General features: G+C 35.4%; 3 protein-coding genes across 4 annotated transcripts; 2 read left to right on the top strand and 1 right to left on the bottom strand.

The window, feature by feature from the left end:
* Positions 1-50: 50 nt before the first annotated feature.
* LOC122419543 (borealin-like) lies at positions 51-2,005 on the top strand. Its single transcript, XM_043434205.1, has one exon. It carries the CDS (start codon positions 516-518, stop codon positions 1,437-1,439), a length of 924 nt encoding a protein of 307 aa, XP_043290140.1. The 5' UTR covers positions 51-515; the 3' UTR covers positions 1,440-2,005.
* A 797-nt stretch (positions 2,006-2,802) lies between these two features.
* On the top strand, positions 2,803-8,319 carry schlank (ceramide synthase schlank). 2 transcript variants are annotated; one of them, XM_043434203.1, is made up of 8 exons: positions 2,807-2,933; positions 3,022-3,403; positions 4,905-5,022; positions 5,363-5,475; positions 5,753-6,083; positions 6,177-6,295; positions 6,561-6,705; positions 6,827-8,319. In XM_043434203.1, exons 2-8 carry the CDS (start codon positions 3,225-3,227, stop codon positions 6,947-6,949), a joined length of 1,128 nt encoding a protein of 375 aa, XP_043290138.1. In that variant the 5' UTR covers positions 2,807-2,933; positions 3,022-3,224; the 3' UTR covers positions 6,950-8,319. The 2 variants fall into 2 exon arrangements, with proteins under 2 accessions (XP_043290137.1, XP_043290138.1); XM_043434202.1 differs by having other exon boundaries at positions 2,803-3,403.
* An 82-nt stretch (positions 8,320-8,401) lies between these two features.
* LOC122419544 (heme transporter hrg-1-like) lies at positions 8,402-10,610 on the bottom strand. The gene is made up of 3 exons (XM_043434206.1): positions 10,210-10,610; positions 9,588-9,761; positions 8,402-9,028 (listed from the first exon to the last, which is right to left on the bottom strand). The coding sequence occupies exons 1-3, from the start codon at positions 10,334-10,336 to the stop codon at positions 8,877-8,879; spliced, it is 453 nt and encodes a 150-aa protein (XP_043290141.1). The 5' UTR covers positions 10,337-10,610; the 3' UTR covers positions 8,402-8,876.
* Positions 10,611-11,557: the final 947 nt, after the last annotated feature.

The raw sequence follows: 11,557 nt of genomic DNA, 5'->3' as shown, positions 1-11,557 counted from the left end.
GTGAGGCTACTTGTTTATTTTCTCTCTCTCTCTTTCTCTCTACGCGCTGCTGCCGTTTCTACACACAGTCGCTTGTTGCTCCGCACTATTGCCAGCTCTCTACACATCTATTGGATCGCTCGCGCGCGCGCGCGCGCATAGTTCTCGGAGCGCTCGAATCGCGAGCCTCTTTCGCCGCTCAGCTTGGTTCAGCTCTCCTCCCCGTTATCCCCCACACATGAATGACGGTTTTAAAAACTTTGACGATGCCCGCAAATACGTTAACGCGAGACTAATTTTTGCCGCTTCTTGTCTGACAAGGCACTTAGAAAAGAATTTTTGCGCTGGTTATCAGGAAAACCAAAAATCTGAAACTATGCTTGTCAAAGCAAGCTACAAGAGTGTTTAATTCCAAAAAATCAGATTTTCACATTGATAAAAGTGAAAATTTAGTCGGTTAATTCTACTCAAAAAACGCGGTCTGACCTTGTTCGGTCCACAAGTATTATTTTTTCGTGAAAATAAATCTCTTGAAAATGGTGCGAACGAAGCAACCTCGTAAGACGCGTTCGATGCGTGAAGCAACGGAGGAGAGTGATTCTCTTGTCAAAGATTTCGAGAGGCAAGCTCTCCAGAGAATTCACAAGGCCGAGGCTGATATGTCGATGCAAATAAACATGATATCGAGTTCGATCGACGTCGCATTGGGGAGTTTGCCAACGGACATAAGAAAATTAACATTGGGTGAGCTACTAGCATTGAATATGAATAACGAAGATGAAATTGCGTTGGAAACAACGGACCCTTCGTCGGAAATTTCTTCAGTGTCTAGAACAGTTCAGAAACCAAAAAAAGTAGCGAAGCGTGTGACTGCAGCTTCGGACGACGGTTATGCTACAGAGTCGACAACTGCTGCAAAAACTCATGTTTCGAGAATAAATAGTATAACAAATTCTGCGAATCATCAACTGCGGAAACATCGCAGTTCATCGACCGACAGCAACACCCTTAAAAAAACAACTCGTACCACCAGAAGTGTGTCTCGCAACAGAAATTCCAAACTAAATGCAGATTCGGAGCAAGAGGACAGGAATAACCTCTTAAAGACCGCCGGTCGCTGTCCACCATCATCGCAAAAGTACAAAACTCCCTCAACAAAAAATCAAGTTCCATTCTACAGCGTCATCACTCCAAAAATCAAACCCAATACGCCGTTGAATATGATGCGACGGCCCAGACAAGGTGAAATGGTTCTCAGCATGCAAGGAAGTCCTCTTCTTGTCTCCACTGTCGAAGAACGCACTGCCAACATCAACGTTCCACTTCAAAACGGAGACATAATCTCCCTTCTGCCTAATCCTGGACTCCGACTTTCTCACTTACCAGCAGTCGATGACGAAACCATGCAACAACTGAGAACTCTCAATGGACACCTAAACAAGGTGATGGGACACAAATAGTTGCCCCAAAACAAGGCTCTTTGGCTGGATTGCGATATACATTGGGAATATTTTTGTACCTAGAGACTCGTGTTAAGATATTTGCATTCCCATCGTCCAGAGTATTTTTCATATTTTTTAAAATTAAACCGTATGAATGATATTCATGTACTGTATTAGTTGATAATTATTGGGGTGATTGTCATTTGTGTGTGAAAATTTGTTCAATTTTAAGATTCTATTATAACGATTGTAAGGTCTGAATAGCCGGTATGATAAAGTTATGATGAATATTTTTGATGGATATAAAGTACTGATGACATCAAGTATATATAATTTTGAGGCCTCACATCGACCAAATATTTACATTATTTCCTAGAACCACATGAAATTATTCCATGAATATGTCATTATCTTATTTTATTTTCACTGTAATATACACTTGCTCCATTACGATTTTATCTATATTTGTTCATTCAATACTCCCTGCCTGCGGAGTAAAAAATAGGTGTAGTATTATACTGCATTTACCGAAGTTTTTTACTGTTTGTAATATCTGCCATTTTTCATAAATGTATCGAGAAAAACTAGTTGCTTTTATGTCTCTCATTATCCTTGATGTTTGCGTTTGCATCTGAAGAACCTGGTGAAATTCTTTCTATTCCATATATTTCCAAATTCTGTTTTGACAGTGTTTAAAAATAAAAATGTCATCATTATGCGAAGCATTTGAAAAATTACTAAATTATTGCAAGATACGAAGATTTCTTGAAACGTTAGCGATTTAAATGTTGGAGTGCCTTACCCTCAAATCGTTTTGTTATTGTAACTGAAGGCTTGAAAACAAATTTTCGACATTGCTGAAATCGGAAGTTTTCGATTGATCTTACTAATTATTCGAAATTTTAGAAATACCATAATACCAAATGTCTTAAAGATACCAAAAATTTTTGATAAAAAAACTTCACTGAAAACACTGCCTTGAAATCGGAATTTCTCTAAAGATTGTCGTCAACTGCGGTAGAAGCAAGAGCGTTGGAGCTCAGACTTCGTCTCTAATTTTCATGGGATTTGCCAGATGATTTGACCAAGATAATGTTCGATAAAACACGTGAGTTTTGATACAACATTTTTCAAGTTCTTTAGTCAATGAAAAAAAAAAATTTAAGGAGTAAAAAGTGTAGATTGAATATTTATCTTATTACACTTGAAAGCTGTAGTTTCGAATTTTCCGAATTGTTACATTTTTAAACTTGATCTATTTTCGCGGGAAAATTTTGGCGCAGAGTCGATTGGCCGGCAGAGGGCAACCGGGAGGATTATCTAATTGTCAACGCCCACTTTGATCCGATCGGACAGGCATTATAGAATATTCGTGCGATATATGTATGTGCAGTCTGTATGGTGACACAGTGTGGGCACTGAGTGGCTCGTATTCATAAGAACCGCGCCTTCTATTTCAATATGTAAGATCAACGGTCGTACGACCGTTTATGCACGCAGAGGAGCACACACGTATGCACACGCACACATAATATTTCTGTCCTTTTCTTAACGCGCATTCTTTCGAAGTGTAGATAGGTGTAACATTTTTTTTTTGTAGTGGAGGAAACGCGTGTACAGGAGCTAGATCGCGTACTCGGGCAATTTCAGCAATAAAATATATTGCTCCCTGTTTTGATAAAGTTTTTGTTTTTTTTTTTTCGACTATTCGTTTTGTTGAATATTTAAAAAATTGTGAACGTCGGGGTGAAAAAACCTGACGAAATTGTGACTTTCCTACCGAGAGGATCACGAAATACAATAATGGAGATCCTAACGAACATATCATCGGCGTTTTGGTCACCTGACGTTTGGTTACCTCCGAATACGACATGGGACGACATCGCACCCAATTCGGACAACAAATATGCGAATCACCAACATTTAATATACCCAATACCAATGGCACTATGTCTCCTAGTCCTCAGATATGCTCTCGAAAGGTACGTGTCCTTCACTATTTTTTGGTTGCTTTTCCAATCTCAGTTTTTCTTCCTCTCTAATCAGCGTGTGCCGGCTTCGTCATCAACATCCGGTTGTCAGAGAGGTTACGCGTGCACCAAACGTCACAGTTATATATGCTAATGATGGATTTTCTTTTTTACCTAGTGATCTTATGAAAACCTTGGCGCTCACTGCAATTCTCTCTGTCTCGTAATCGCTCGGGGTTATATGCACCTTTCGATCGACCATCTCGTCTCACGTGTTTGAAACGATAATATTAAATATCCTCTACATTTTTTTCAAAAAAATGATATTCCACCGTCCCTGTATTTCTTATGGAAATTAGGCAATTCGAGGGAATCAATCTTTCAAGACTTACTCCAATGCATTTTGATGCGGCGAGCAATTGATGTTTTTGCATGTGGTTTTTTTCTATGATGCAGTACAATGCTATATTTTGTTTTTTATTTCAATTGAAAGTAAACATAAGTTAGCAAAGTTTTTATTTTTATTGATGTTAAATGTTCCCTATTGCTGAGTTTGCTCAAAGTTAAAAACTTTTTTGTACAATTTTGAGGTTTTTTATGCATTGAAAATATTAATTGTCCAGCAATACTTTTTGATATTTGGTTTGGTTGAACTGCAATTTAATTCTTTCCATGTTTTATTGAAATTGGTAAATTATGATCTCCACAGCTCTTCTGAATGTTCTATTCTCAGCTTATAATGCTTCAAGGTTCATATTTATTAATGGACAATCGTTTAAATAGGTTATTTTAAAGAATCGAATCTCGTTTTTTGATCTCCCATTGAACTGGAAATTTTGAAAAAAATGTAGGTTAACATTATGTAGACATTTATGCAGTAAATAAAAAAAACTTATCGATGAAAATCATTTAGGTTATTTTATAAGAAATTATTTAGTAATAAAGGCAGTTGTTAAATTGTTTGATACTCAAAAATATTGAAGCATCTATATTTTTATAAATATTATCAGCTGAAGCGAGAACCGAGTCTTCCATGAGAAGTGGATAAGATTGGTCCAGGAAGACTTTGAACAAGGTCGATAATTTGACTCTTAATCATTTCTGACTAAGCTTTCTCATGTTCTTCACTGTAAACTGAAAAGATGAAATTTTATTGAATGAATAAGTGGGATTTTTATCTTAGCAAAAAAAGTAAAAGGTCACCCGGATAAAGATAAAACTCGATTTTGATCTTCACGTACATTTGCAACAGCCTTATGTGGTAATTTTAATGTAGATAGCTAATAAAAATGCTATATTGAAGTGGCCTGGGTGATAAAATTTATCTCGTACACGGGCAGTCTCCTAACGTTCAAATATTTTATACTTGAACAAAAAAAAAGATTTTTTGTCATGAAATATATTGCAGTGTTCGAATTCAAAGATCAGCTTCATAAGCGATAGAATATTGAAACCAAAATATAAGCTTCTGCATTTGGAAACTTGTATAAATGAATTGAATTTTTATCTGCAGGTATTGGTTCGCACCCGTGGGCAAATCTATTGGCATCAAAACAACGAGATCTAAGAGAGCTGAGCCTAATGCTATCCTTGAAAAGGCTTACACTAGTAAAAAAATTAAGCATAAACAGGTAACTATTCGCCACTACTATCACCAGGAAATGGAAGATTAAGTTTCAACTATCTAGACTGCACAAGGGATTCCACCGTCTGATATGTTGTAGTTTTTTTCCCTTTTTATTGTTGATTTTGCCAAATTTTCATGGTTTAAATGTATTATTTCGATACTTCTTTCTTGGAATGTCATGGACTATTCTTTTGATTTCTTGGATGACTTTCCATGATTCAGACTTTGAAAGTTGACCACTGGCTATCGGTGGACTAATTTTGATGTTTTCCAAATTCATTCTTGTCAAACATTCGAAAATGTTACTGTGGAGTTACTTGTTAATTGTGTGCCTCATTTTGAAGGTCCTGTCGCTAGCCAAACAATTGGATTGGAGCGAACGTAAAGTGGAAAGGTGGCTGAGGCTGAGACGTTCACAGGACAAGCCTTCAACATTGACAAAATTTTGTGAGAATAGGTAAACATATGTGAAACTTAAAAAAACACTTTTTCCCCTTATTTCACGGAGATCAATCGTCTACATAAAATAAACGTGGATTTATTATTTAGTGAATAAATGGTTAACAACTTTAAGCAAAACATCAAGAAGTTTTCCTATTACAGAATATGGCAATATTTTTGCAATTATTTATTATTTTTCGGCAAGTTTCAACACCAGCCAAAGTAATAGATTTGCTCATTTGAGAGCTTCATTAAAGTTGATGTGAATTTTATGATTTTTTTTTCAATTTCAGCTGGAGATGCCTTTATTATACATACTCGTTCATCTACGGGATTGTTATTCTTTGGGACAAACCATGGCTCTGGGATATAAAATATTGTTATTACGATTACCCTTATCATCCGGTGACGAATGATTTATGGTGGTATTACATGGTGTCGATGGCGTTTTACTGGTCTCTCGGTATATCGCAATTCTTCGACGTGAAGCGAAAGGACTTTTGGCAAATGTTCATTCACCACATAGCGACGCTTGCTTTGATGTCTTTCTCGTGGGTCGGAAATTTGACTAGAATCGGCTCGCTAGTTTTAGTCGTCCACGACTGCGCCGATATTTTCTTAGAGGTTTGAACCAATTTCTGCCTTTACAAGGAGTGCACTCGTTCATCGTCTGATCATATGTGAATTACTAAACGATACGGGAATTCTTTTTTTTAGGCGGCGAAAATGGCCAAGTACGCTAAATACCAAAAACTATGTGATTTTATATTTTTTATCTTTACAATACTGTGGATCGTAACGCGTACCGGTGTGTATCCGTTCTGGATCATTTATAGGTAAGAAGCATCGTATTGTCGAACATAATATTGTATTTAAAATGTAGAAAAAAAGCTTCAAATATTTTCAATTTTTCGTATTTTTTTGACAAGTCATATCGAAGCTCAATTTTAATTTATATAGAATTTTTCGAGACTAAGCTCCTTCATTTTTTAATAGTTTGTTTTAAAACGATTGGCGATTGAATAAATACATTATCGACACTATAATACAATATATTACAGATATTTGAAAATTTGACGAATCATGATTTTTCATTTACAGTACATCAATAGAGGCTCCTAAAATAGTACCGATGTTTCCGGCGTATTATATATTCAATTTCCTGTTGGTACTGCTACTGGCTCTTCATATACTTTGGACATGGCTAATTCTCAAAATAGCGTACAATGCTATTTACGCTGGCCAGGTACGTAACGCCACAGATATGCCTAGCACGTCCATTTTGGACTGAATCTTTCTTCTCTTCTTCGATCTTACTCTTCCTTTTTAAATTCTTCAATTTCATTCCTTAATTATATTTTTGACAGATGGAAGGAGATATTCGGAGCGATAGCAGCGACGATATTTCTGACGTTACGTTGGACAATGGGCCAGCGAACAATTCCTCAAACCACAATATCAAACACAATTCCAGACAAAAACAACACTAACGCAATTTTTTTCGAGATTCAGTAGGGACAATTCGTTAAACATTGCATGGGAAAGAGAAGGGATGAGACGAGAAAAAAATAAACAAAAACGAACAATCAGAAATTCTATTAGCCCGGTGCTGATTCACGCGAACCGTAGCCTCCTTAAGAATTGACGATTGAATGTGATTTTTGAGAGTGGTATAATAGCCATTTTGAGCAAATATTTTTCTGATGAAGAATCTTCATATACAACTTCTCAAATATATTAGTAAAACGTTTTTTTTAAACTTTAATGATGGCTTTTTTATGGAATAGAAAAAAAAAACACTGCGCAAACGTCGATATACCATCAAATCGGTTGACACCAAATATGCATAAAGTTATTTGCGTTAAGTAGGAACAATTAAAACGGTAGAGCATAAGTCGCCACCGCACGTTGAAAGAAGTTGATAGAGCTAAATATTAAAACAAAAACTTTGCATCTTAATATCGCTGCGTTATAGCACGTCGGGCGTAATTAAACTTAAAAAAAAAAAAATAAATAAATATTCGCAGCCAGAATTCAAGGACCGAAAGATAAGATACGAAGTTACCTTTTTTTTGGGTATCGAACCAGGTGTATCGCGCGATATCTTCTCACGAAGAAAAGAGCGAGATTTCTTGAGATTATATCGAATTACCGAACGAAAATATTTCAATAATACGATAAAAAGTCCACCAGGGACGAAATGATCTAATCTGATTGTACGCCAGGCCTAGATTTGTAGATTTCGTACGTAAGAACATAAAGTTTTGAACCACTGTCACAACTTCGTTTCAATTGACATGACAATTAATTGAAGATAAAAAAATTAATCGAATTTTGTTACGTGTCTGATTTATGAGAAAATGGAATTATTAGTATTAACTCCGACTCGCCGAGTAGTCATTTCTGTATTGCAAAAATTTCATCATTATTTAAAATGACGTATCTACAGCTTTAATTACGATAAACTCCTAACAACAAAACATTCTGCGGTTCTGTATTTTAATGAATCGCGATTTGTACTATTTTCATAAAAAAAACCATTATTCCCTTCGAAACCAGGCCGTTCAGTTATTAATGAACTTTATATTAGAAAATTAACACAGATAAACGAAATAGTAGTGGCAAAAATCTTCAATTCCTAAACTAGATTCGTGCTACGTTGGGACAATTCGATCGAACAGGAACGAATAAGTCCAATTCATTCTACCTCGGTCAGGCGAATAGATTTTTATGTGGTACGAATTCCATTATAGCCTACCACCGATTAATACCGTAATTCAGATCTGCTCTTTAATATTAGGCATTAAAATTCTGTACCCCACACTTTTAACGTATACGCGCGCCCGCCCTCCCGCCCACACACACACACACACACACACACACACCACAGAGCATTTGTATTTGTGTATAGAATAATAAAAACGAAGAAAATAAAGATGATAAACTTTTGTAAATAATTCATTGAATACTCAATCAATACAATTGTTTGGATAATTAGTACAAACTTTCGCGTACTCTTTGGTTATACAATATATGGATATATATTTGTTGATTTATTATTTTATAAAAATACCATATAAAACGATTAATACAAAATAGTTGGATTATATAACAGATTTTAAGGAATCTCAACCTCTTAATGTATAATTCGTAGTAATATAAAGACTTCAATGGGGTTTAAACAGCCCCAATTGCTTTTAATCTCTTGCTTATTCAATAGGTGTCAAGATTGAGACTTCAAGAAGTTTTGTCTCTGTTTTACATATTCTTTATTGAGAAAAAAAAATTTTTTTATAGAGAAAATCTGTTGCCTAAAAAAATAAACCGGAGGTTTTAATTTGAATTTTCAATTTGCTAGGGATATCCTAAACCCTAAAATATAAGTCAAGAGTTAATGCAGCTTTTGAGTCTCTCCTTTCAAGCTCCATCTTGGCTCAGCATAGAAGATGGATTTTCTCTGATTATTACCTCGTACTTGGTGCCATAATACATCAATGTAAAACCCCATTTGCCACTCATGAAAGCCCAAACAGCTGCTATCACAGTGTTTTCCGCCACAGTGGGAGAGGCTGTGAAATATGGATCATAATTTTATTAATTTATTGTTATAACAACGAGGGTTTCTGATTTCTCTTCAAGCAGCTAGAAATTTGACAAGTTTGCAATATAATATTGTCATTTGCCTGGGAGTGGAAGACAACGCGTGTTAGTGCATTGTCATTTCTGGTTATAGTGTAACATATTGGAAAAAATTGTGACAAAGAATTGAAGCTATGAACTATTCTATTCATTCAAACTTTAAATTTTCATTACCTTTTATAAAAATGTGGGTCAAAGTGAAAACAATGCCATAGTTGTAAAAGTGAAGAATGAGTATTGAGGTTTAAAAAATTGTTTTATTTTTAGCTGATCCATGATAAAACATTTTACTAATAAGCAAATCTATCCTTGTTCTATAAAAAATCAACAACCTTGCAAAATTCAGGTTTTAAATTGAAAACAATTGAAAGCTTTTATTTACTTTGGGATAATCCAAGAGGGTAAATTTGAAGAAAACATTGAAGAATATCTAATCAGTGTTAACAATTAGTTATTTTTGTTTAGTCAATATTGAATGAAAATACTTACTAATATTGCGGTAGAATGTAAGGAAAAGGTACCAAATGATACCAGCGGCACCTATAACTCCAACTGCAAAACCCACATGAGTCAGGATACGAAGAGATCTTGTAGTATGACAAACCTCCAGAGCATTTCTACCGTAGACCCAATGAAGATGGAAACAAACTCCGGCAAAGACAGCTGAGAGACAAGTTACAAAAACTATATTTCACATGCAAAAATAAGCCTCACTTCAATCATCTACATCATGCGAGTGCTGATATAAAAATCATAATTTCTGTACGCTACAAAATACGTCTTTGATAGAGAAATTGCTAAAACCATAATTTACAAGAAGAGCTATTCATAACGTCATCAAACATATCATACTGAATATAGTAAAGAATCAAGTTAAAAAAGATGAAAGACGATGTTAAATTCGGATCGAAATTGACGTCGAAAAATTAAAGCAAATTTATATTTTCATTTTTATGTATTTTTTTGGGCACTATTATTTCATTTTATTGGACATAGGAAGAATATTCTCATTCCAGTTTCATACCTGATCCAAACGTATGTCGATGACAGAGGGACAGAAAGAAATTATTGTAAGAAATGAAAATAAAAAAATAAATTCAAGTTTACTAACTTGCCAAAACCGCCCAAAAGCCTACATCGTGATTGCCATAACCAACACATAGCACGAAAAAACCGAGAATACCGACGAAAACGCCAATGCCGCTTACCACAAGACGCAATATTACATCTCGCAACATATTGAACACTTGTGATTCTACTTCTCACCACGCACCAACGATATTTGCGTATTCTTTACTAATGCGTCGTTCACTAAATTCAGAGAAGTGTGTGGGGTAAAAATTCTCCGTATAGATACAGATGGATTTACTTTTATTTCGATTCTGCTTTACACTCTTTACAGTATGGCGTTGTTTAGCTATATGTGCATATTTCTGCAAGATAACGAACAGGTTGGGTCGCCGAGCTAAACCGCACATACGTGTTATTCGTATATGTATTTGCCGCATGTGTATGCACACGCAGATCTCGTTTCATATTGCGAGATTGAGATTTGAGATTAGTATTCCTGCTGAGTATGATTTTCGTCAACACGGCCATTCTTTCATTGGTTAGAAATTTTGTGCTGCCATCCATTTATGGCCGTTTTCTCCGACGCAGTTCAAACTCAGTTCAATTTTTTTCATATAGTTTCGAGATAGGAAGAACCGAGTTTAAACTCAGATTAACGTTGGAGAAAACGGGCATTAGAAACGGAACCATACGGAGATTTTTTTTAGTTTCATTCGATATTATGCAAACTCTTTTCTGAAATTTTTATCGAACGATCGTTCGAATGAGACAAAACTTCAATTTTTCCTATTTCTCATATTTTTCTTTATTGATTATATTTTTTCATGGCAAGATTCAAATTTCGCGCCGTTCCAACGTTTAGAGACCTCGACTTATGGTCGTTTTCTCCAACGTTAATCTGAGTTTAAACTCGGTTCATCCTATCCCGAAACTATATGAAAAAAATTGAACTGAGTTTAAACCGCGTCGGAGAAAACGGCCATTATTTACCCGATTTGTTGCACTTTTTTTTTATGATCAAGACAAGCAGCAGGCAGATATTCTGGAAATCCGTCATTTTTTTATATTTGCAGGTATAGTTGAATACAGGATTTTTTGTTTCGTTGCCATTGGTTTGGAGCAGTGACAAGTCAGAATACGATTTCTACAAAAGAAATGACAGAATATGTTACAATTCGTAACTGACTTCAAGTCATTTTCGAAATTTAGGTATTTTTACATAATATTGAAGCAGCATAAGTCAGAGCTGTCAATTCATTTGTCCCGAGATTCTTGATAGGATTATCTTTTGAGAATTCAGGTTCTGTGAAACTAAACAAAAAAAATGAAGAAATAATGCAGGTTTTGACACACCTGTTCTTTACGCTGTAGAGCCACAATGCCCAGTA

This window comes from Venturia canescens, chromosome 1 (genome assembly GCF_019457755.1).
Source record: "Venturia canescens isolate UGA chromosome 1, ASM1945775v1, whole genome shotgun sequence".
Classification (NCBI taxonomy): Eukaryota; Metazoa; Arthropoda; class Insecta; order Hymenoptera; family Ichneumonidae; genus Venturia; species Venturia canescens.
Note: the sequence above shows the minus strand (reverse complement) of the source record. Positions and strands in the feature narration are given on the sequence as shown.